The following is a 25957-nucleotide window of genomic DNA, read 5'->3' as shown; positions in this document are numbered from 1 at the left end:
AAGAAAGCCCAGAGAGACAGGGAGTGTGAGGCCTGCAGTGGTCTGAGAAGAGGCACAGTGAGCAGCAGAGTAAGTGTTTCTGAGTGGATCCTCACTGCGGTGGAGGGGGGGCAGCTGGAGGGGGCAGAAGAGGAGGTGAGGACAGTGAATCCACAGCCCCTGATGCAGGAAAGGAGAATCCAGTCTGGCAGGGCCAAGGGCAATGCTGGGGTGCTGCTGAGCCCTGTAGGCGATGGCCAGGGAGGGACTGGCCAGCCCCGGAACTGATGGGAAGGAAGTATTAAGGTACTGGGGTCCAAAACCAAGAGCACAGTGAGAAGTGCCTGAGCAGGCAGCCCTTGGCTCTGGGCAGCAGATGAGGATCCAGGAGCTGGGGCTGGGGGTGGGGCTTCCAGTATGACTCATCCTGGGCTTCTGGAGGAAAATCCTCCCAGGACTGGTTCAACAATGGTGTTCTCTTTTCATTCTGATTTTCCTGCAAGGGGAGGGAGGCAGTGATCTGTCTCCCGTTAGGGCAACATTCACAGGGCAAGTGTGTCTTCTCTCACTCACAGTTCAAGGCGAGTAAGACATTTTATGTAACACCATGAAGGGCCTTATAAACAGTCCAAAAGGAGCTGACTTTAAAGTGATAACCTTTATTTTTAGTCACCTAACAACTATGGTGATTCTCAAAGAAGCTGTACCAAAATGCCAAGCCTGAGAGGTCTGACACCTGGGCTCCCCACCCCAAGTGGCAGAGGAACACAGCACCAGGGGTCGTTTTGATAGATGACTCTCTGTACCAGCAGTAGTTATGAGGCATTTGCTGAAGGCCTGCTAGTTTCCCAAGAGAGCTCTGGGACCCCAAACAGTTGAATCCAGCTCCTGCATGTGACTAAAAGCCCACACTGGTCACATCAGATGCTCTGCATAGGACCGAATCTGGGCTTGGGTATCTCTGTTGGCCTGAGGTGACTGAGGAGAGAGTCTTGGCTTCTCTGACTGGTGTGACTGGGATTCAGGCATTCTTTGACTGACCAAAGGAAGCCAGGGCAAATTTATAGGGCCTCCTCACAGGTGGCCACAGAGCACTTATAGGCTCTCCCTAATTCCAGAGAAGAGCTCTCTGAGTACGGTAAAGAGCGGTGAGAAAGTCCAGAACCCTGAGACTACATTTTCCCCTGAAAAAGGGTGAAAAGTGAAAGAAAAAAGGTCAGGTACAACTTGTATGGTTGTCCCTCACACCTCAGGGAGTGGCACATAGCCCTTGACGTCCACATATTCTCTCCCTGGGTCGTGTGGCCTTTTATTTGTCCCTTCTTTCTCCTGATGGCCATCTCCTGCCCAGTCTCCTACCTCCTCACCACTGACCTCCCCTTCCTGTAGTCTCCCTGGCCGCTTTCCCTCTCTGGCCGGTTTTCTCTTGAGGTGGGCTGGTCCTGCATCTTTCTACAACGCTTTCTCCTTAATTCTTGCTTATTTCTCCTTCTTCTTCTCCTTTTTTTTTTTTTTTCCTGAGACAGGGTTTCTCTGTGTAGTTTTGGTACCTGTCCTGGATTTTCAACACAAAGTGAAAAGTAGGATAAAAGAAGAAATAAGCTGCTGGGTGGTGGTAGCGCACGCCTTTAATCCCAGCACTCGGGAGGCAGAGGCAGGTGGATCTCTGTGAGTTCGAGGCCAGCCTGGGCTACAGAGCGAGTTCCAGGACAGCCAGGGCTACAGAGAAACCCTATATGAACTGCCCCCCCCCCAATAAAAGGGAAAAAGAAGGGAGTTAGAGTAGAGGTTCCAGCCCTGCAGCCGAGAGGAAAGGGAGGGAGGACGTCTCCACTGCCGTTGCTGTCACTGTGCACAGGTCTGAGCAGGTACGATCAAGGACGATGATATATATGGTGCTGGGACCATCATGCAGGCTGCTGGCTGCTGAATGAACTCTGGGTGAAGAACGGACCCTAGTCACCCGGTCCCACAAGCAGAGGAGTGGATGGCACTTCAGAACACAGGGCACAGGGCACACGTTCAGAGGCACGAACCTTCCACAGCTACCTTCTCCCACAGTCACCACAAGCTATGCAGAAGGCCTCTCTTGTGGAAGCTGGAGCCTGAAGAACCACAGGACACTCAGTGGGTCCAAAGGACCCACTCAGGACACCCACCAGCTCTCATTACGACACACTTGCCAGGCACCTACACACACAGCACAAGGGACTCTGGTTCCTGAGGGCTCTGGACACTGCTGTGGCCAGCACAAGTCTGGAAGGGCTGAGTTTTGGCGAAACTGCTCACCGTCACTGACGGTAAGTGCCATGGTAGCAGGAAGGAAGAAGTGAGTTTTCAGGCATGTGGTAGGCCAGCCACTCTAGCTCTGCTCCTTACACACACGGTTAGACTCTCAGAAGGGCTCCCGCATGTGCAGAACTCACTGCGGCTTCCCTCCGTCACCCCCACTGCCACTTGGCTCTGGGGCCCTTTTTCCTAGCAGTTGCTGCTTGCCCTGGCCAGAGCACTTCCCTATGTCCAGGTCTTGTTCCCTGGGAGATAGCAGAGTCCAAGGAGGAGGAGCCAACCTCCTGGGCTTGCTCCACGAGCTGGAAAGCAGGAACCGTGCTCATGAACAAGGTGCTAGGCCAGGTGACCAGATGGAAACGGAACGCCAACATCCAGCCACATACCAAGCCTTCTGCCTGGGCAAGAGGAGGAGGAGGAGGAACTAGTCTAGAGGGAAGCCTGGGCCTGGGCCTGGGCCATCTTCCCTAGTCTGATGGGGCAAGACAGGGATCCACTCTGGCTAGGAAAAGGCAGGACTGTTGGACAGAGGTAGCACTTGGGTGTTTTACCCTAGTAAACAAGGTAGCCAGCAGGGCCTTTACATGAGGGCTCTGTAGAGAAGGGACTACTGACAGGTTCAGGTGGCTACCTATGCTCTTCTGGCCTCCTTCTGCACCAGGACACACCACACCCAGCCAGCACCGTGGCCCCATACCTCCCTTGTCCTACTCCGGGGTTTATGTCCTGCCTGTCCCCAACACACACATCTCAGCTTCCTAGTGACTCCCTCTCTTAGGTCACCTTGATTTCCAGTCTTCCCACTGCTTCTGACATGTCCCTCTCCTACCCAGGACTTCAGACTCCTTGCTGTGACACTTGTGGCGCTGGGCAGAAGATCAGCACTGCTTCTCAAAGGCACAGTCCAACCTCTCTCCCAGGATTCCCTCCTGGGCCCCAGTTCATGCTTGGGGTCCTCCCCTTCATCATGGCTACAGAAGGGGTGTGAGCCCCCAGGAAATGTCACAGCGATTCCCAGTGAGCTTTGGCCCGAATGACAAGAGAACAGGCTCCAGACTTTGATGGTCTGTGTTCATATCTGAATTTGACCGGCGTGCCGACTGGCCTTGGCTAAGTTGCCTGACTCAGTTTCCCTGTATGTAAAAATACAGGTTTCAGAGTTCCCGCAACACACAATCAACAGCTCGTGTTTATTCACTTACTGTTGGGCTGCGAACAGGGTGCACTGTGGGAAACATGACACCCCTAGTTCTTGCCCTGGCTGAGCTTTGGGACAGTGGGGAAATCTCACTGGAGTCCCAAAGAGGGTATCCTGTGGTCAGTCCTGGGAGGGTCTAAGCCACTGGAGTGCACAGGGTCTGTGGCTTCTTATAGCTCCCTCAGACAGAAAGCTGCTTTTAATCGTTTCCAGAACTGGGGCTGATTTGGGTACCCTGAGGAGATCTCTCTGGAGGGTCTTGGGTTCCCCAGTAACCCCCCTCCCCCCACCAAACGCAGGATTCAATTATTAGCGGCTAAGGAGTGCTAGCTGCTCTTGGTCAGAGGGAATGGGTGCAGTTACCCTGGCCCACCACTGTGAGTGAGAGCGGCAGGCTGGGGAGATGTGCTGAGGCTGGCCATGGCTTCAAGAGCCTGGCCTGGCCTGTGCTACACAGGATCTAACTCCTTTGGTTCCTTCCACTTTAAAGATAGGAAGTGTGGAATTAATCTCACTGTAGCACGGTTTGACTCCGCTCAGATGCTCACCATCTAAAACAGATGCAGTAAGTGGGGAACCTCTCTCTGCTGTGAGGTCTTGTGGGATGCTGGGTATGCAGCCTGCCTCAGCCCTGCTCTGTCCCTAGCAGGCCCCAGCCTCATCTCTTGGTACATGTCCCTATGTGTGTGCACACACGTGCACATAGGAAGCCCTGCCTTGCTAATGGTGCCCTGGCCAGTTATATGTCAAGGTGACAAGGGACTGGAGGGGCCAACTTGGTTCCCTGGGGACAGGCTGCCGGTTTGGTTCCCTGGGGACAGGCTGCTGGTTTGGGTTCAGTCTTTCCCACCACTCAGCCTCCTCGGTCACAGCCCACATCTAATGATTTGTTGCAGAGGGGCTTTCGACTCTGAGGGTGCCAACACGGGCCTTCAAGCAGCCTCTCAGTCAGTCGTCCAGTGTCCGTACCACAAGGGCAGGGTTTTGGAAAAGTCTTGTTCACAGACAAGTTCTAAGACACACTTAGAAAGTACTCGATGGACAAATGTTGAGTCCTGAGTGCTGGGCGAGTGTCAAGAACACAGCTCCCCGAGACCAAAGGACAGCTCAAGTGGGTGGTGAGTCTGCCTGGCTGCTGAACAGCACTCACTTCACTTGAATCCCTGGATATGACAAGCGTGAAGGGATGGGAAGGGAGGGAGATGGGGGACAGAGACCAAATACCCTACCCTCGGTGTGGCCCTCCTCTGGCTAGCCTGAGGAGAAACAGCCTGACTTCAGCAGAGCAGGAAATGGGGGAGACAACATCAGAGCCAGAATCAAAGAATCTGTGGGTTCCTCCTTGTCCAACCTCAGCTCTGATTTGATGACTTACAGCTTCACGGCCTGAACTCCGGAGGGAAGGAATGGAGGTCCCCTCTTATGATGACATCTGACATGCTGGAGTACCCAGGTGCACACACAGCTGGCCCATAAAACACAAGAATCTATAGAAATCCCTCAGAATCGCTAACCATTCCCCCTCAGCCCACAGGCTGCTGCAAGCACAAGCTTTTGGCTCCTGGAGCCATGGGTCCGAGCTCTGTTTCCCATTATCTCAGGGATATAGGATTTCTCTGATGTTTTCACATGCCCAGGCCCCATCTCTACTGAGGATTAGCTCTCTTTGGGATGTATAGGAAATGCTATTTTCTATCAGTGGATTAGCTACTGGATTAAGGAATTTTGACTAATTTACCTTCTCATGGCTTCATAGCAATTCCTTTCCGACAAGCACAGCCTTTCCTTAAAAGGAGACACTATAACGGGTCCACCCCCTGCATCTGTGAAGCCAGATGCTCCTGGGCCCTATAGAGTGCTGCTCACACCAAAAAGGATACCAAACCACGGTCCTGCCAACGTGGACCTGGGTTTGGGCACCTCTCCTTGTCAGCCATGTGTGGCCCACCCGGGAAGCCAGGTGTCTGACAGAACCCAGGATACAGTACAGGAAGCCAGGCAAGTTTGTCCAGTGTTCTGTACGCTGATTCTACGTGAAGTCCAACAGCACTAAGTAGGGGCAGAAACCCTGGCCACCTCTTGCAGCCTCAAGCCTGGGAGACTGCTCTGTAGCTGGGCGGCCTGAAAACCCCCAGCATGGCCAGGCAAGCTGGCTGCAGCTCATGCCCAACAGGACAGCTGCAGGGACAGAGAAGCGCATGTGCCATCAGGTGGGTTTTTAGAAGTTTCCCCTGCCCTGCCAAGTGTCCATTGACCCACCAGTGAAAATCTGCTTCGCCGCCCTGAATCTTCTAGAGGTACTAGCTAGGCCCAGATCAGAATGAGTCAAAGAACTGTTCTTTCCAATCGCCATGCTAGTGAAAGCTCAACACGTCTTTCTCTTCTTGCTCCAGCCCCCAAGCTATGAAGAGGGTTTGTGCTTAGAGTGCAGGCTGGGATCAAAGTGAGTGAGTGGAAAGAGCAGGACCTGTGGCAGCTTTCCCTGGCTTCGCTGCAGTGGAACTGCAGCAGAGAGAGAGAGCTGCAGCCCCAGGGTCAGCTGTGGCTTGGTTAATCTCAGAGCAGAATAGGCCTGTCTGCAGCTGCCTGCCATAAAGCTTACACAGGCCCCTTCTTGTGCTCTGTGCTTGACCCTTCCTTTAGAGGGCTCCAGATGAACAAGGACAAATTACAGGAGTTCCCTTACCCGTTTCTAACCACATCCTGCACCAGCCCGATTGAGGGGTCCATGCATGTGTCTCATATGTCCCCAGCCCCCACTCCTGCTCACCATCTTCCAGCCCTCCCCACTCCTCAGATCTGCTTGGAGCCTCAGAAGAAATCTCGTATGACTGGCTGTGAACATTCCCAGGCTCCAGAGGTAACCACAGCCATTGCCCAGCCCATTTCAATCTGCTGCTTCTTTGTGTCGTGGGTGGGGGGGTACTTTTCACCACAACCGCAGACGGGATAGAGGATGGAGAGCAAGAGATGTCTGCCAGATCCCCAAGGGAGCTGCCATCCAGCCCCCCATGCAATAACAAACACTAACTAGTTTTGGAGAGCAGCTAATAAGCTTTGTGCCACGAGGGGCGGCTGCATTGTGCCCTGACTTGGTACTTGAGGAGGGAACAGCCTCCCCGACCCTTCCCTATTGTAAAGCCACAGGAGCCTGTGGACTGAATGCCAAGCCAGCAACAGGGCTGGGGAGGAGGAGCTGGGGACCAGACAGATGTTCTTACTCTCGCCGTGCCTGCCTCTGCAGCTGGCTAAAGGCGGGCATCAAGCCTGTCCCTACCCCAGGTTACACAATGTCTTCAGTCCCTCGTCTCCCAGGAAGGAGCCTCTTAACAGAGACACAAACAAGCCTCTTGTCTGCAGACCCCCAAGTGGCAGGGGCTCAGGCTGTTCTGAGCTTGACCGTGGCTGAAAGGGTAGCCCGTGAATGCCCGTACAGAGAGGAGGATGACAAATCCACTCTGGACCAAGTCTGCGCGGCAGCTAGCCGTGCTTGCTGCAAACACTGACGGGCGGAGGTGGTTTGGGTGGAACCCACACGCATCCTCTTGGAAGCAGGAACTGCAGAAGGCACGCAAGGGGACTCGCTCTGTACCTTCCCGACAAACTGGGTTTGGGATTCCATGGGAGGACCAACCCTAGGGAAAACATAACTACTAAAAATTCGGTCTGTTTCTGCAAACAATAGCTGGCCTGCCTGGCAAGGAAGGACACTGAAAGTCCCAGAGTAGCCAGGCCTGGCCCATAGCACAGAGGCATGCCCTAGTAATCCCACCTTTCCCACCAGTGTGGAACTGGACACTTTACCCCAGTAGCCCATTAAGCAGAGAACTGCCAGGATTTAGCAGAACAGGGGTGGTTAAAGGTATCTAAATGCCCAAATCAAACAAAAACCCTTGGCCTTGTTGAATGATATCAGCAGGGCTCAGAGACCTGAACATTTAGCAAACTCAACTGCCAAGGAGCCCCAAAGCAGCAGAGCTTGTAGGGTCTGGTTCTTCTTGCTTAAATTTCAAGTCTTAGATTAGCACCCCAGCAGCCTCTATGAGCCATAGGAGCCTGACTGTGACGTCACGGCATGGCTGGGGCTAGCCTGAAGCATTGCATGCTAGGGAAAAAAAGTTGGAGCAAGAATTTGCAAGAATCTCATGGCTTGGTATTTTTAAAAAGCAGCAAGATGTGAAACTGGAGTCAAAAATAACTCTGCTGTTGGCTTCTGAAACAAAACCACCAAGACACTGGCTAAGTCTGTGCTGGGTTGCTCACAGAAGCCTCCCAGGCTCCTGGGTCACTGGCCGTATCTCCATGCTCCACCCCATCTCCTGCAGAGAGACCCAGGGCCTCAAATGCTCAGGAGGGTAGCTAGCCCCTGCCCAGCCATTCTTGATGATTCTCAGAGTCCACAGAGGAACACAGGGGAGCCAATGGGGCCAGTGAACTTGACCAGGACTCTACCCGCCTGCTAGCTAGCTTTCCAGCATCTCTACAGAGCACAAGAGGAAAGGACATGCAGGTCAGAGCCTATGCTGGTGTCCCTCAGTATCTGACATCAAGCAAGTAGGTCTGGCAGCCCTAGGGTCTGGTTTAAGTCCTTCGGATCTGGCCATGAAGACTACAAACCTGTCGTGGTGGCAACGTGGGAAGTGTGGTGGCCAGTGACACAGAAACAGCAGGAATGGACACTCCACAGGCCTCTATCTGCTGGACTAGAAGCTTCACCCTAGAGAAAGCCTTAAGAAGCAAAGCACAACCAGAGCAGCCGGGCCTTTCCGCCCTTCTCCTGGCTATTCTGTACACCCCACAGCCTTCTGGGGTTGAGCCAGCTTTGAGAGCAAAAAAGACTCAGGCAGGCTCAGCACGAGAGTGATGTGAGCAGCCATAGGACAGGTATGTATTGGGTGTGGAGGTGATGAGGTTGAAGAGGATCTCATAGCAAAGTTCCCCACAGGAGAGACAGAGGTAGGTGGATCACTATGAGCTGAGTTCCAGACCAGCCAAGGCTACATACTGTCTTGTTTCAAAAAAAAAAAGAGGCTGCTGCTCTCCTAGAGAGCCTGGGTTTGGTTCTTAGCACCCACATGGCAGCTCACAATCATCTATAACTCAGAGGCAGGCAGATCTCTGTGAGTTCGAGGCCAGCCTGGTCTACAAAGCGAGTTCCAGGAAAGAAACCCTGTCTCAAAAAAACAAAAAAAAAAAAAAAAAAAAAAAAACCCCAAAAAAAAAAAAACACCCATACACATAAAATAAAAATAAATAAATCTTAAGAAAAAAGAAACACCCACATTTTCCCCAAGCCAGTTACTGTTGGCGTCTAAGACAAAAACCACTAAGCTGTTGGATGGCCCCACACAGCCCTCCTCACAGCGGCCTCCCAGGCTACCCCAGGCTACTGTGTAACTGGATTTAAAGAATGACTGCATGAGAAGCATGCGTCTTTGAAGAACTTCGGTCTTGGTCCTGAATGCCTTAGCCCAGGTTCAAAGACCTGTCCCTGATTTCCAGTGTGCAGAGAAGTGCTTCACTGGATGAGCCGTCCTGCTGGTTCCTTGGGAAACTTCGATGAAGACACCCCAAATTCCACCCACACTGTTTAGCAAGGGGTTGAGGGGAGGCTCTGCCTACGTACACTAAGATCAGGACCACCTGCTTCTTGCCAAAGCCATGGGCTGGGTAGATCCAGGTACAACAAGCCAGACTAAGGGCTTATCAGCACCTGGCAAGATGCTAACTGCTGGGAAACCCTGAGGTGAGGTCAAGTGAGGGCTGCAAAGGGAAGCCTTGGGAGATCTGAGGCCTCAGCTAAGCATCAGGGGGATGTTCTCAGGGACTTTCCATCTAAAACGACCGGAGGGGACCTGAAAGGTCAGGCCAACCTGAAGATTGCCTATTGGGATTACAGACAGCAGGAGACAAGCAAAGGCCATGCCTCGCAAGGTCATTTCAAAAGTTGTGTTCCTCTTATATCCTCTTATAAATGCCATGCACACATACTCCTTTCTGAGACAGGGTTTGTGCAGCCCTGGCTGTCCTGGAACTCACTCTGTAGACCAGGATGGTCTCAAACTCACAGAGATCCACCTGCCTCTGCCTCCCCAGTGCTGGGACTAAAGGTGTGCACTACCACACCTGACTCATAAATGCACTTTTGAAAAGTAATGCAAGTGATGAGTGCACTTTATAAAACAGGGGATTCTCTAAAAGGTAAAACCAGCACAACCCAAATGCATGTACAGTCGTGTGTGTGTGTGTGTGTGTGTGTGTGTGTGTGTGTGTGTGTGTGTCTGTTACAGAACTGATTTCCGATGTTGCACAAACCCCAAGGGCAGTTGGAATTCTGACAGACCTAAGGCCTCTAGCTCCCAGGGGGCCAACTTGCTGGCTAGGGAGACTAGATGCCTCAGTTTGCTGATCTCACCACCCGCTGCCTTGACCTGCAGTGAAATCCAGCGCCAAGGTTTTAGGAAGTTGCTTCCCAGGAGCCAGCCTGTGACAGACAGCTCTGCCTCTTGCTGAAGTCGGGTCTCTCTGTCATGTCTCTGTCTCACTCCCGCATCCCTCAGGCTTCTGCTGGGTCAGGCTCCGGCTTTGCTCTGTTCAGTGTCCAATCACTCCTGGGCTGCTGCTGCTTCCTAACTCCCACCAGAGGACCCAAGGTGTCCATGCCTTGGCTGTCCGTGCTCCTTATATATGGCTCCTAGCTTTCTCAATGGTCCCAGTTGCCTGCTCCCCCTTAAAGCCTGGCTCTGGCATCAAATTCAGTCAAGGAGACTTCTCTGGAACGGGACTGGGTTTCACATAGGAACTAACACAGAATGGGCTCAGTGAATGGGTGTGCACCGAGAGAATCACCACTTCTACGTAAGGCTGAGCAATGGCTCTCTTGGGCAGAGGAGGGTCCAGCTTCAGGAGGCAGTCAAGACTGGGAGGAAGGCCTTGTGTAGTGGCAGTGGCAGCCCCAGGGCGGCTCCTAACACAGCAGGATCACACAGCACTGCCGGGCACTGCTTGATGAGCTAGCTCCACAGGTGGACACAGTTTATATTCCCCGAGGCCTGGAGAGTGGGGGCTGGTAAGAGCATGGCATCCCAGGCTTGGAGATCAGGGCACAGGAGGCTTAGGTTGTCCCCAGATCACCAGTTAAGGCTGCAGTGAAGCCAGACACACACTGAGCCCCAAGAGGGACTGCTCAGATTTCTGACTTCAGGTCTGCTCCTTCTAGAAAGACTGCTGAGTGAGGGTGTCACCCTAAAGAGCTGAGATTTTTGTATCTGTCCCTCACAGTGGTGGCAGACAGACCACAAACATCCACAGAGGTGGTCTTGCTCCCTTGAGCTGTCCACCCACACACCCAGACTGTTTAAGATGGTAGGCTTTTGTTTATTTCTATTTTTCTGGTATTTTGAGAAACCATTTGGCCGTGTGGACCAGGCTGGCCTTACACTGTTGATCCTCTTGCCACAGCATTTCAAGTGCCAGGATAGCCAGTGTGAACTAAGAATTCATCTTTAAGAACTAGGGTGGTGGTGTTGCACACCTTTAATCCCAGCACTTGGGAAGCAGAGGCAGGTGGATCTCTCTGAGTTTGAGGCCAGCCTGGGCTACAGCACAAGTTCCAGCACAGTCAAAACTATATAGAGAAACCCTGTCTCAAAAAACCAAAAAAGAACCAGTCCTCTGTAACGTAGCATGGGAGGACACGTGACTCACTCGGGACTCATCCCTGTCCACTGTCGACTGCAGTGGCTCTCCCTGGAAGGATGTTCTCTAGGATAGAAGTGAAAGGAACCCAAGAAGGCCATCTCTCTCTAGGAGACCACACAGAAGTAGACGTCCATGAAGAGAAGGAAAAGGGCAGTAAGTGTGCTCAGAGCGCACAACACATGATTCATAGGGACCTCACTGAATCAGGAGTCAGTCTGAGGTGGCCAGAGCAGAGGGCTTTAAGACTAAGAACAGAGTGAGGAACAGCTGCCGAGGAGGTAGACCCAAGGCCAGAACTCCCAGACTAAACAGCGAGCCTGCTGAACAAGCCACTTGGAAGGAAAGGCAGCAGTGGCTACCTGGCCTTTAGGCCTCAGGACAGGGCTGGTTCAGTTTGGACTAGGTCTAGAAAACAACTGATGACCAAGCTCCCAAGAGCATTTGGAGTAACCCGATATACCTGGTACAAAATTGGGCTGAGTCTATGGCCTCGTGTAGGGCTTCGTGGAACCCAAGCTTCCTCAGGACATACTGGGTTCAAGGGGAACACTTTTCATTTCGTGGCACTGAGGAACAGAGGATAAGACCACTGTGGATTTGCAGAGACCAAACACTGTCAGGTAGGACAAGGGTGTCACAGGTCATCCACTCGGCTGCAGGACCCTTCTGCTCTGTGCTACAAGTTCCTTACAAAGCTACTATCAGCCGGGTGGCGGCGGCGGCGGCGGCTGCGGCGGCAGCGGCGGTGGCACATGCCTTTAATCCCAGCACTCAGGAGGCAGAGGCAGGCAGATCTCTGTGAGTTCGAGGCCAGCCTGGTCTACAGAGCGAGTTCCAAGAAAGGTGCAAAGCTACACAGAGAAACCCTGTCTCGAGAAAACAAAAAACAAAACAAAACAAAATAAAAAAAAAAAGCTACTATCATACTCCTGACTGCTAACACAAAACAAAGCCTCCCATGTGCACCCCAAATGAGCAAACAGCAGGAAATGTTTTCAGTGTTAGGCTCCTGTATTTTTAGCCACCTTCTCGGACTTAATTTCCAATTTTAGCCTGTAAAGTCCTAATGACTCTACCTCCCCTGACCTCTCACTTGATGGGGCTGTGAAGAACATGAGGCGGTTTCTGTCAGGCCCGAAGTGGGTTTTTCATCTTAAAGACTTTGCGTGCCGCTCACATCTCTTTGAGCAGGCTTTCTTCTCAGGGGTTACCAGGCTTTCCAGTGTCTGTACATTGTGCTCTGGAGTCCCACAACCCTGACGCCCGCCTCTCCCTTGGGTGCTTCCACCTGTGGGCTCAAGGCTGACGCTGCACGGGTGATGAGACAATGTGGAGTGGCTTTCTCACTTAGCCCAAGGTCCAGAGTCAGGCAGAGGCCACCAGGTGCTTGGGCTCCATTTCTCTAGCTGTCCTTCGCATTCCCCCGAAGGACAACACGAGCTGGACTGGGGATCGCCGTCTCCTCTCCCTGCTTTTACAACCCTTCCTAGCAGACCTCGTGTCCCTCCCACAGCCTCATTCGGCACAAGCCAGCATGGGCCATGGGGGTCTGTGGAGTCCCTGCCTGGCAGCTAAAGCCAAGGCACCAGGGGTCAGAGGCTCTTTCGGCCCCGCCCACTGCGCCAGTCAGCTACCGCGGGATCTGTGCGGTCCCTCCAGACCACAGGCAGGCTGCTCTTCTGTCGGGGCCTCCCTCACAGGTGATGCTCCTCTGGGCATACTCCAGGGCAGCTGCTACCTCTTGCCAGGATATTTTGCTCATAATGAAGCTGCTATGCTATAAACTGTAAGCTGCCAATGTAAGTTAAGCTCTGGAGAGTAGGACCCACATTTTCCTTACTGATGGAGGTCATGGGCAGGACCACAGTAAACACTTACTCACAGATTCCTAGATCAGGCACCAGCCAAACTCTGCAGAGATTCAAATCCGCTAACCCCTACCACAAACATGGAGCCAAGCGCCCAGACCACGTGTGCATTACAGGTCAAGGCACCAGAGTTTAGAGAACCAAAGGGTTTTTTCCAAGGACACCTAGGGAATAAAAAATGATACTGGGTCCAAACTCGGGTTTGCAGAAACTCCAACTCACCTATCCCAGCATTCTGGAAGGTGAGAATGGGATGAATGGACAGTACTTCTCTCAAGGAACCATTGTGGCTTCAGCCATACCCAGTGGGCAAACTCTAGCAGAAACCTGTATGGTGATTTTGGAGTCTGGTGACTTCGGCTTACATAGCTCCAACAGCCAGGATCCCAGGGAAGCCACTGATATTTCAATATAAAATGTAGGTTGGAAAACAGGTCCATTCTCTCTCTCTTCTCTTTCTCTCCCTCCTCCCCATTCACACACACAGAAACACTTTATTTATTTTAAAAGAGTATCACACTATGCAGCCTTGGCCAGCCTGGAACTTAATATACAGATCAAGCTGGTCTACAGAGTGAGTTCCAGGATGGCCCCTGCTACACAGAAAAACCCTGTCTTGAAAACCAAAAGAAAATGCCTCTGTAAGATCAGGCAACAGGCAAGCCTGTAGGGCATTTTCTTAATTAGTGTTTAAGGAGGCACAGTCCATTGTGGGTGGTGCCATGTGGGAAGCCAGCTCCCACTTTTACCCAGAGTACTCTTGAGGAGAGAGGGATGAGAAACTTGTAGCTAGAAAGATAGTAGAGATTGAGACAGACAGAAACACAGGATAGCTTCGGGAGGACCTGGATCAGTATCCACTGGCTTCTTCTGTGGCTTCAAAAGGGCTTTTTATAACAATGCCAAGGGGTGGGGCAAAAGACCTCTCCATTGCTAGATCAAAGCACACCGCACAGCCAAGTGCAGACCCTTCCAAACACCTGGTAACCACACGTGGTTCAGCCATCCCCTTATGCAGCTGGGTAAAGCAAGCTCAGATCTCACTAGGAAACCTCTGTGGGCTCCCACAGTACCACCCCTGAGCTGGTGGTCCTGGATTCTATAAGACAGCAGGCTGAGCAAGCCATGGGGAGCAAACCAGTAAGCAGTACCCCTTCATGGCATTAGTTCCTGCCTTCAGGTTCCTGCTGTTTGAGTTCTTGTCCTGACTTCCTCCAATGACAGACTACAATGTGAAAGTATAAGCCAAACGAACCCTTTCCTCCCACTTGTTTTTGGTCATGGCGTTTCACTACAGCAACAGAAAACATAACTAAGACAGCCATGATGCCTTTGATCCAGTGAAGGACACACTGAGTTCATGAGGAACATGAAGGCACTGTGAGCTTCTATTTTTAAAAACCCAGTACTTGCTGGGCACGGTCACTCACCCACACACACCCCTATAACCGCAGTGCTCAGGAGGCTGGGATAAGAAGATTTCCAGTTCAAGGTCAGCCTAGGCCACACAAAATGACCCTCATTAAAACAAAACAAACTCAGTACCTGCCAACCAACATCAAATGATTCAAACGCTAGAGTAATGCAGTTGTGTGTGTGTGTGTGTGTGTGTGTGCGCGCGTGTGCACGCTTCCATCAGGCCCTACCTGTGTGAGGACGTCCAGCTGGCCCACGATGTGCTCCAGCGTGCTGGTCAGCGTCTGGGGCATACTGACAGGCTCTTGGGGCTGGCCTTGCACTGACTCCAGACTCTTGTCTCTGGCTGGTGGGCCATGCAAATCCATTTCTGGCTAAAGACAGAAAGAGAACAGTCCCTCAGTCTATTTAGTACTTGAGGAAACAAGGAGGGAGGATCATCTTCAAAGACAGATGATCTGAGAAATCAGGAAACTTGAGGAAATGGCTTCTACGTGTCAGCAGGAAAGAGCAGTAACAGGACACACCCCCTTCCAGCACATCGAGATTCACACATCCAACGTTCACAGCAGAGACTGAGAAGCAGAGTTGAGTGCCTGGCAGTCCAGACTAGATGGGGTCTGGGCAAAGGGGCAGGTGGACCCGAGTGCCCTCAGAGTACTCCCAGAGGTCCTCGGGGAGGCTGGTCCATCTCTCACTCCTCACTCTCAGGCACTATCCAGGATGCATCTTGGAGGAGCCTGAGACATAAAGACTACATGGCCCTGAAGTCACCTCTTCTCTCAGACAGGAGTTTAACTTCAAGTCCACCCTCCCAATACTGGCTGCCCCAGGCTTCACTAACGCCTTCCTAAGGGCCCAGCAGCTGTGGCCCAGAAATGAGAGGGGATGTTCCAGATCCTGCCCTACCCCAGATCCCCTGGAAAAACAAAGCTCTCTGTGTGACTGTTCTGCCCAGGACCCACAGGACAGGCACAGCTGGCTTGTTTCGGACAGGACTCTAGGAACGGGAGGCAGCTGGGTTTTTATGACTTGAAGGGTCACTGAGCCTCTCTGTACTCAGATGCAGGCTTCTCCTGCCCCAGGAAGCAGCCTGCGTGTGCTGGGCAGGAGGATTCCCTGAGCAAGGGTGCCTGGGGGCAGGTCAACAGATGCCACAGTTCCAATGCTTGCAGCTCCACTGTGTGCCAGTGACAGCCAAGGCTCTGGGCCACCCCCAAGTTTTGGTGACCCACAAATGTCTAATGGACATTCCAGATGTACCATGTCACCCTCAGGGCTCTGTCCCTCCAGTCCACCTCCTTCCATGCCCCTCTCTTGTCTCGGTGCCCTGGCATTCACACCACATTTTCCTCTCCATGGGTGCTTTCCTTACACTTCTCCCTCGGCTAGAAGTACACTGCCCTTCCCATCAGGAACTCCTCTGCCCCTGCATACCTGGCCCTCCTTCTTGCAGCCCTGTTCCTCTCCACTTGTCTCAGAACAAGGGCTAGAACACAGGCACATCAACCAATGCTGGCTTCTCTAGGGGCCGGCCACGGATCTGTTGCCCCCTCCTGCCTGTTCTCATCACTCCTTTCCCCACAAACCCAGGACATCACTAGGCTCAAGGCTTATGAACCACCCACGCACCACAGAGCCAAGCCTACTCTCCCCGGAAGCCGCCCACCTCCCAGAGCACAGGCAGTGGAGTATACTGGGTACCTCTGGGTACCTAGGATACGCCCAGCCCTGGCCATACTGGGAGGTGGCCTATGGACCCACAGTCAGCAGATGGCTGCTTACATCTCCTCTCAATGTCTTCCCTCCTTGACTAATCCACAGCAAGCCAGCCCTGGCAGATGCTCACCTGGACTACAGCACAGTCCTTGAAAAGAACGGACCCAGGAGAGGACCCCAAGTGACAAAGGAAGAAAAAAAGGACAATTTAGCGTGGGGAACTTACCCACACATTTTTCCTTTATCAGGAAAGAGTCCTGATCGCATAAACCACAAACTCTCAAGGACATACTGATGTGAACTTGAAAATGACAGATCTGGTGGCCAAAGAACTTGAGTGTGAGACATGAGCCAGAGGGACATTCTGGAGGAAATTAGTGCCATGCCCACATGCCCATGTTGACATGTCTGCTGGGTGATGCGGCCACTTCCTAAGTTCTTCTAGTCCTTCCAGGGACAGAGCACTTCAGATCTCAATGCCCACTCAGAAGCTCAGTCCAAAAGGAAACACTTCAGAAGTCTGCCAGCCTTGCCAAGAAAGCTGGGGTCTACCACAGTGATCCCTAGGCCCAGGCAGTTCTGTCATTAGTGAGAAATGAAAAGCCAGAGAGGCCTTGGCTCCCTCACTGACCTCCACCACTGCCTCTACCTCCTCATCTGTAAAATGGAGTCAATGACTGAACTCGTCTGAAGTCACCAGCAAGCCTTGAAAAATGTTCAGTCCTGTGCCCTCTCCTTCCAGACAGACACATTCTTCCCCTAGGCACCGAGTCCCCACGGCTCTACCAGAAAAGACTACTGAGAGAAGGTTACAGGCTTCCTGTCCCCACAGCAGGCATCCTCATGGGGTCGACCAGCCTAGTGCTGCCTGCTGCCCGGGAAGGAGGGAATGGAAATTCAGAGTGTTTCTGCAGAACAGCCCAGAAGCTGCCAGTGCTGAACTGGGCTTCTGGAAACAGTGGATGATGAGGTGGGGGTGGGGAGTGAGCGCCAACTTTAGCAATCTCCCTCTGAGCCAAAGCTGAGCAGATCCAAGGGAGCAGCACGGACGAGAGCCATCGTGCTCCAAGCTGGAGAAGTGGCTTTGGGAGAGAAGCGTGTTCCCATGGATACCATGCTTTCACATGGGCTGTCTTCATGTCACAGCAGGAGACTGAGAAGAGAAATGCAAACCCAGCACTGGAGGCTAAGGCAAGAGGCTGTGAACTAACTCCAGGGTAGCCTGTGGTCACTCACCTGCACTCCGGCATCTAAGAGCTGGGGCACTTCCTGCGAGGCCTGGTGAACAGGCGCAAGAGCAGACATGGGAGAGCTAAGTGCCAGGGCGAGGAGTGGCACTCAGAGTAGCAGGGCCCTGAGTAATGCCGAGGGCAGAGTGGCCACAGCAGTGCTCGAGGAGAGACCACACCAGCTTACAGCAAAGCACCCCGGGGGCTTTAGAGGTTCTCAGATGTGACCCTTATTCTTGCAGGCATCAGGGACACAGCTTTGGTCATGTCTGTGAGGTGTCTTCACAGGTTTAACCGGGCAGGAGTGGCCCACCCTGAATGTGGGCAACAGCATCCCACAGGTTGGGGTCCCAGACTGAACAAGGAGAACTGAGCAGAACAGTGGCACCCGTCTCTTTCTGCTCCCTGACCTGCAGACACAGTCTGACCAGCCACCTCATGCTCTGCACCTTGCCTACCCCACATGATGGACTGTATCCTCTCAAACTGTGAGCCAAAAGAAGCCCTCCTTCCTTAACCTGCTCTGATAGGTACTTTTCCAAGCAGGAGAAAAACTAACACATCCAGTGTATCATAAGCAAACTCCCAACTAAGACCAGCCCGTAAGTACAGCTGCACACTGTGCCACTTACGTCAAATATTTTAATACCAAAACCACAAGAAAGATCAATCTCCAGACTTATCTACTTAACTTCATGGAAATTTCCCTTGGGACCCATAGGTGACCCTTCTCACACCCTGGAGGAGGATCCTAGGCTCTCTCTCACAGGATGCCTGCCTGAGTTTCTGTTTCTTCGGTCACTTCCCTGCCAGGTGTCACCATGGGCTCTGCCCTTCACACACAGCAGGGACGGCATTGAAGTCTCTAGCTGTGGCTGATGCTCAGTCACCCAGGCACACGAGGAATCAAAGCATGAAATGTCATTAAAAACAGACCTGAACAGTCTGCAGGTCTTCCTTGTCACAGCAAGCACTCTGGGCTGATCTCCTACCTGGTCAGCTGGCTATACAAAGGGCCTAGGACACTGGGAGTTGGGGCCGGGGAGCATGAATCCCACCCTAACAAGAAAAGAGGGGACAATCTAAAAGAATCAAGTTTTTTAGCTGGGCGGTGGTGGCGGTGCACGCCTTTAATCCCAGCACTCGGGAGGCAGAGGCAGGTAGATCTCTGTGAGTTCGAGGCCTGCCTGGACTAAAAAGTGAGTTCCAGGAAAGGCACAAAGCTACACAGAGAAACCCTGTCTCGAAAAACCAAAAAAAAAAAAAAAAAAAAAAGAATCAAGTTTTTTTACTCTTCCAGAGAATCTGAGTTCTGTTCCTAGCACCCACATTGTGGCTAACAAACATCTCTAATTCCAGTTTTAGGGGATCTGACAACCTCTCCTGATTCCCTCAGGCACCAGGAATGTGGTGCACATATATACATGTAAAAACACTCACACACATAAATTTTTAAAAGAAAGAAAGAACCTTCCCCTCAGCCTTCACAAAAGCCAAGGTTAGGGATACAGCTCAGAGTACTTGCCTAGCATGTCCGAGTCCCTCAGTTTGATCCCCAAACCTACCACATAAGACTGAGCACATGCCAGCTGGACAGTTACTTAAAAGTCTATCCTATTATAAGCTTTGCATTATGCCCATTATATGTTCTAGCCATACACTGTAAGGAAACAGAAGTGTATATCCATAGAAAATATGTATATGAAAGTTCACAGCAGCTTTTTTTTATTAAATACCAAATAGCTGAAAATAACCCAATGTTATCTATCAATAACCTTAGATAAACAGACTGTGGTATAGCCATTCAATTGAATGCTCCTCAGCAGTAAAAGTTTTGAACTACTTATATATGTAACAACATAGATCAACCTCAAAATAATTAGGTTGAAAGAAACCAGATCAAATGAGCAAGTAATTGTACGATTCCACTTACATAAATTCTAGTGCACACTAACATAGACACCAAGTCAATGAGCAGGGCCGGGGAGATGGCTGTGGTGATATATTGTGTCCCCAATAAATTGTGTTCCTTAATAAAACTTATCTGAGGGTCACAGAACAGAACAGCCACTAGATTAGACATAGAGGGCAGAAAATGGTGGCACACATGCCTTTAATCCGATCACCTGGGAGGCAGAGATCCGTCTGGATCTCTGTGAGTTCAAGGCCACACTGGAAACAGCCAGGCATGGTGACACACGCCTTTAATCCCAGCACTTGAGATCTCATGTCTTGCTTGGGAAAGACACATGCCTTTAATCCCAGGAAGTGATGGCAGGAAGCAGAAAGGTATATAAGGAGGACCAGAAACTAGAGGCTTTTAAGCTTTTAGGCTTTTAGCAGCAGTTCAGCTGAGATCCATTCCAGTGAGGACTCAGAAGCTTTCAGTCTGAGGATTCGTGGAAACAGGATCAGATGAGGAGTTGTTGAGGTGAGGCTAGCTATGACTTGTTCTGCTTCTCTGATCTTTCAGAATTCACCCCAATAGCTGGCACCAGGTTTTTTATTAATAAGACCTTTTAAGATTTTTGTTACAGAGCCAGGCGCTGGTGGCGCACGCCTTTAATCCCAGTACTCAGGAGGCAGAGCCAGGCGGATCTCTGTGAGTTCGAAGCCAGCCTGGTCTACAGAGTGAGATCCAGGACATGCACCAAAACTATACACAGAAAACCTGTCTTGAAAAATTTTTTTTGTGTGTTACAGATGGCTTAGTGGGTAAAGGGCTTGGTACATAGACACAAGGACTGGAGTTTGTATTCACAACACCCCATAAATCGTGACAGGTGTGATGGCTGGCCTATAATCCCAATGTTCTGGAGGTGGAGACAAGAGAATTCCAAGAGCAAGCTGGCTAGCTGGAGTAGCTGAATCAGCAAGATCTGGGATCAATAGATAACTGAGCATCAACCTCTGGCCTCTACAAGCATGTACACACAACCGCATACACATGCACCCTCATGTTTACATATTACTCACACATACATGCAAAAACATCAAATAAACCCACCTTACAATAGCTGTGCATGATAGCACACGCCCTTAATTTTGGCAGAGGCAGACAGATCTCTATGAGTTCAAGGCCAGTCTGGTCTACACAGTGAGACCCTGTCTCCAAAAAAAAAAAAAAAGTCTCAAAAACAAACAAAAAAACTCCACAATAAGTAAGTCAATTAGTAGTTGCTTGTATACACAAAGATGCACAAGGAAATTTTTGGAAATGAAATATTCTGTACCTTGATTTTGTGTGTGTGTGTGTGTGTGTGTGTGTGTTTGGGGGGTGTTTGCCAAAGCTCAGAACTGCTCATTTTCCAAGGTGAATACTACCATTTGTAATTCCAAGGCTCTATCAGTCCCCCCAAAGATATATTAAATCTACAGTGCCCAGGAACGCTCCTGTCCTCACACACCACACCTGACATCCCACCACTGCCACTCTGACCTCCTCCCACAGAGCATCACCACTCAGGGGCTAAACCGCAGGCCGAGGACTCTAGTGAGAGGCCATGAGGCTTGCCATCAAAACGTGAATTAAGTCCCACGTGTGTGAGGCAGAGAACCTCATTTCAATGCAGTCTCTCCAGTGGAGGGAGGGAGGAGCTGACTCCACAGGCAGGGTTCCCCAGCAGCCCTCAGCCACAGGGATCCATGCAGAGTTGAGCAAGAACTGCCCACAGCAGGCAAGAACTGCCCACAGCGGGCAAGAAGCCCGAAGCAGCTGCCGTTTGACTGGAAGATGCTGTGAGCTGAGCTGCAGGTCGGTAGATGGCTGATGATTAACATTTGCTCAAAGTATACAATTGTTCACCCTGGGCCTTGTCCTCTGCCCAGCCTGCTCCTAAAATGGACAAGTGTTCAAGAACTGACCCATGGCTTCAGATGGGGCCAGAACGGGAAGCCTGAGGTGACCTAGGGCTGGGTTCTCACTCATTTCCTTCTTGCACAGCCTTGCCTGGTCACTGCCTACTTAAAACATCAAAGCATATCACTGAGCTTCCAAAGACTCACTGGGTGCCACACTGGAAGGAATGGGTGGACATGGACACACACGCACGCGCGCGCGCGCGCGCGCGCGCGCACACACACACACACACATACATGCAGAGACACACAAACACAGAGATAGACACAGAGACACTCAGACACACACAGAGACACACTCAGACACACATATATACACACAGATCTATACACACACACACATACACACAGACATACAGAGATACACATACATACACACATAGACATACAGAGATACACATACATACACACAGACATACAGAGACACAGACACATACACAGATACACACAGAGAGACACATACACATTCAGACACACACACACACACACACACACACACACACACACACACACACACACACACCGTAGTTAAATCCTTTCACTGTAGTCTGCTCATTTAGCAAAAGGAGTTCAGAAGGTGTCTCTCTGCCCTGACGTCAGGCCTTCGGCCGCTCTCAGAAGCTAACGGTTGCCTTCGTGTTTTCTGAACCTGACCCTGGGGAGGGAATTAAAAGGCAGAGCTCACTTGGACTCAGCCTTATGCCAGCTTCTCATGTGGAAGGGGCACGGCTAGCTTCTGAAATCACATATATCTGCAGACTGGATAAGACTATCGCCGTACTTGTCTTGTAACTTAGGGTTCCAGCATGGAATCCAACAGGAGAAGAAACTTCTGGTACTAAACATAGCTCTGAAGCCATGAGGAATTCTGGTTTCTTAAAAGCATCTAATTGATTGGCAGTCTGGTCAATGTTTGCCCAAGTGTGAGCCTAGGATTTGCTCACCACTGCTGGCTTTCTAGACTTATCAACATGCCTGGTCCCCTCACCAGCTCTGGGGAGGGCAGAGTGCTGGGTCATTTGCCTAAGTCCTGGAATAGACATACAAGATCTGGGGCCAAAACAGCAGCCTCAAGGCTGAATGGGACACTCTGCAACCAAAGACCCCAGACAGGTCTCAGGGCTACACCCGACTAGCCAGGCTCTCACTGCTGGGAAGCTGAGTTCATGTCTTTAAATGGATGGCAAGGGATCCACAGGCCTGATTAACACGTTGGTGCCAGGACCCCCTGCCATGCAAAACCAGTACGACCTGGGTTTCAGGACCAAAGGCAACATGGTACACCTTTTCATGTCATGACTTCCCTCAGAGGGGTAGGGAGCGCAAGTGATTCCACTCCAGCTGGGCTGCTCTCAGTCAGGCCTGTGGGCATGAGTAAATGACACACAACAAAACACAGAGCCCTACTCTGCTTGCCCCAGGCCTGGGACAGCCACTTCTGGGCTCACAACCAAGCTGGCTCTGCAAGAGTCTCCAAGCATTTCCCACACGGAGTGCAGACTCTACAAAAGAGGAAGAGAATGCCCTGGCCGGCAGGGTTCACATCTGCTCTCAGGAGAAGTGAGGAGGTCTACCCTCCTGAAATGACCCAGGAGTGAGGGAGAGGGAGCAATATGAACCTGAGAAGGGTAAGCATCGAAACCAATGGAGACCTTAAGAAAGCAACAGGCTATATGCTCATCATGTAACCAGAACATTCCAGAGGAGGTCCCCGACCTCTGTTCCTGGGGGCAAGAAACAGCAGCCTGAAGTTTCTCAGGTGATGACCATAGCACAGCCAGAGCCGCACACACTCTGGCGGTAGCAAGGTCAGGTGGGGGGTCAGGAACCCAGGAGAGAAGTGGGCAGTCACTGAGGTCTAGATCCTTGAACCTGGTCCACAAGAGCCTTAGAGCAGATAGGGCCGTCCCGGGGAAGCCCACTTTCCTGCATACAGTCTGCCTAGGACTTATGTGGAACACACCCCTGGAGCACCCTTTCATGGCTCAGCTTGCCACCCAGCCTGAAGACCTGAGTTGTTGGGTCCCTGGGACACACATGCTGAATGGAAAGAACTGAACTCCTGCAGGTTGTCCTCTGGCCTCCACATACAAGTGCTGGCAGACCACACACACAATAATAATAATACCAACAATAACAGTAACAATAAAAAGTACAGATGTTTGCCAGGCACAGTGGAGGTGTACTCCTTTAATCCTGGCACTTGGGAAGCAGAGGCAAGTGGATCTCTATGAATTCATGGCAAGCCTGGTCTACATAGGGAATTTCAGGCCAGCCATAGCTACTTAGAGACCCTGTCTCAAAAACCAAACAAACAAACAAGAAAAATAACTCAAACAAAGTCTTAAAAAGGAGCTAATATTACATATTTAGGGAAGACAAACCAGAATAAAGGTGAGCAGTCAGACCATAGGGACTTTAGGAAGGACACAGCGTAGCTGATCAGCCAACCTCCGACTCACTCCTGGGAAACAGTGCTCCCTTGGAACACATACGGGTCTCCAATCAGGGCAGCTCCTGTTCAGGTCAATTCCACAAACACTTCTTAAGGGCCACTACAGCTTTGCTGAGTCTCTCAGGGCTATCTAGAGACGTCTACCCTCCACATAGCAAGTGCCTGGAGGGCAGGGTGGGAGATCAAGAATTGATTCTAATAAAGCCTCAGTGTTGACTGTAGTTGTTTTTTTGTTTTTTTAAAGCTTAAATTGTTTTGAACTGATTTTAGACTTATAGAAAAGTGACAAAAATCGCCCATCACCCCAGTGTTAGCATCTTACAAAACCACAGGGCAGTGTCTGGATCAGGAGAGCAAGATTGGGAAATGCCACCACCCAAAGTGAGCAGCATCTGGATCAGGAGAGGACACTGGGAAATGCCACCACCCAAAGTGAGCAGCAGGCTTATGTGAGTTTCACAGTTTCTGCAGCTAACGTCCTTGGGTCGCCAGCGTAGACAGGATTTTTTACCCAGAATTCGTGTGTGTGCATGTGTGTGCCTGCACACACTGGTGGAGGGCAGAGGTCATTGTTGGCGGTCTTCCTCGGGGCTCTCCACTTTATTTTTTGAGACAAGACTTCTCACAGAAGTTGAAGCTCACAGATTGGGTTAAGCTGGCTGCTCAGCCAGCTCCGGGATCTTCCACCTCTGCCTCCCACCACTGGGATTACAGGCGTGCATTGCCACACCTGGCTTTCGACGTGCTGGGTTCCAACCTCAGGTCCTCACATTGGTGGGATGAGCACTTTCCCGGCTGCCCCCTTTCTCTGGTCCCTTCGTTGTGCTTTATTACTAATCCAGCTTCCTGTAATCTGTGTCAGCTCCTCAATCTTCCTTTGTCTTTCATGACTGACACTTGGGAAGAACATTGGTCAGTTGCTTTCTCAAGTGGCTCTCAGTTTGGTTTTGCCTGATGTGTCACGTGGCTGGATTCAGGTTACACTTTGACACTGCAGGGTCTGGGCAGACAGGACTTAACGCTGAGGGCGGGTGCTGACCTACATCAGTGGGGACTGTCCTCTCTCCAAGTTTCTCCAATGCAAAGCTATTATTTCTCCCTATGTAGTTAATTTTGGGGGAACTGGATTTTAAAGAGGGAACATGCTGCTGTCTTTACACTCTCCATGTGTCAGCCCAGCTTGCTGAGGGCTGCAGCTGCCCCACAGATGAGAGCCATCTAATGAAGATGAGCAGCAGAGAGACGTCTATGGAAGACGAGGAAGCTTTTGGTGACAAAGAGGAACAGTAGCAGTTTATTTATAGATCCACTTGAAGACAGATCATTGTAACTACTGGAGTTGAATTTTAAAACTCCAGGAACAAAGGCTGGCTATTTTAAGTTTTCCTTGCACTTAGTTCAATGGAGAGTGTCAGAGCCACGGACCATACCCCAGGCATCACTCCCAAGCTCTGGTAATTCATGTTTTGCACAGCATAATAGTACATAAACTAGGCTTGCCAAGACAGACACCCAGGCCTGATGATCCACTCAGCAGAGGCAGCTGGCCTCAGATTAGCCAGAGTCTTTTGCCAGTGCCCCATGCTTCCATGGGAGGCCATATCCCATGGGGTCTCATGGCCTCTCTTTTTCCCAGAAAATGAAGTTGTAGACAGCAGAATGGCAGTAGTTATACCATTCCTCTCTCTCCCCTCCTCCTGCAGGCTTCAAAGAGGGCCAGTACCTTATCGGATGCCTGCTCCAGGTCACTAGCAGTAGCTTGCCACCTGCCCACCATAGTTCCAGAAGAGACGGGTCTCCCTGAGGACAGTGGGTCCAGGAGCTCCCCTTGTCCCTGGCCTGACTCCAGCTGCAGGCCAAAGACTCTGAACCCCTCTACCCTGAACTACAGGCAGGACAAGAGGAGTATTCATGTAACACGAATCTTAAAAGGTCTTATTAATGAAAACAAACCCAGAGCCAGGTATTGAGGTGAACGCTGGAAGATCAGAGAGACAGAACAAGCCACAGCCACCTCGCCTCGCCAATTCCTCAGCTGATCCTTTTCCTCAGACTGGAAGCCTCTGTGTCATCATCCGAATGGATCTCAGCTGAACTGCTGCTCAAAAGCCTAAAAGCTTAACCAGGCTCTAGTTCCTGGTCCTCATGCCTTATATACCTTTCTGCTTCCTGCCATCACTTCCTGGGATTAAAGGCGTGAGTCACCATGCCTGGCTGTTTCCAGTGTGGCTTTGAAGGCAGAGAT

The 25957-nt window shown here is 51.2% G+C and overlaps 1 protein-coding gene across 2 annotated transcripts in view; it reads right to left on the bottom strand.

The window, feature by feature from the left end:
- The window catches only part of Poc1a (POC1 centriolar protein A), a 69806-nt gene that overhangs the window by 5222 nt on the left and 38627 nt on the right, over positions 1–25957 (bottom strand). The window contains exon 10 of one of the 2 annotated variants that reach the window (XM_028895324.2): positions 14682–14825. The exons of the other annotated variant lie outside the window; for it this stretch is intronic. Within the exon in view, the coding sequence (XP_028751157.1) occupies positions 14682–14825 (144 nt within the window). The remainder of the gene's footprint in view (positions 1–14681; positions 14826–25957) is intronic. 2 annotated transcript variants of the gene reach the window in all.

Source organism: Peromyscus leucopus, chromosome 7 (assembly GCF_004664715.2).
Source record: "Peromyscus leucopus breed LL Stock chromosome 7, UCI_PerLeu_2.1, whole genome shotgun sequence".
Taxonomy (NCBI): Eukaryota; Metazoa; Chordata; class Mammalia; order Rodentia; family Cricetidae; genus Peromyscus; species Peromyscus leucopus.
The sequence above is the reverse complement of the archived record's forward strand: the minus strand, read 5'-3'. Positions and strand labels throughout refer to the sequence as shown.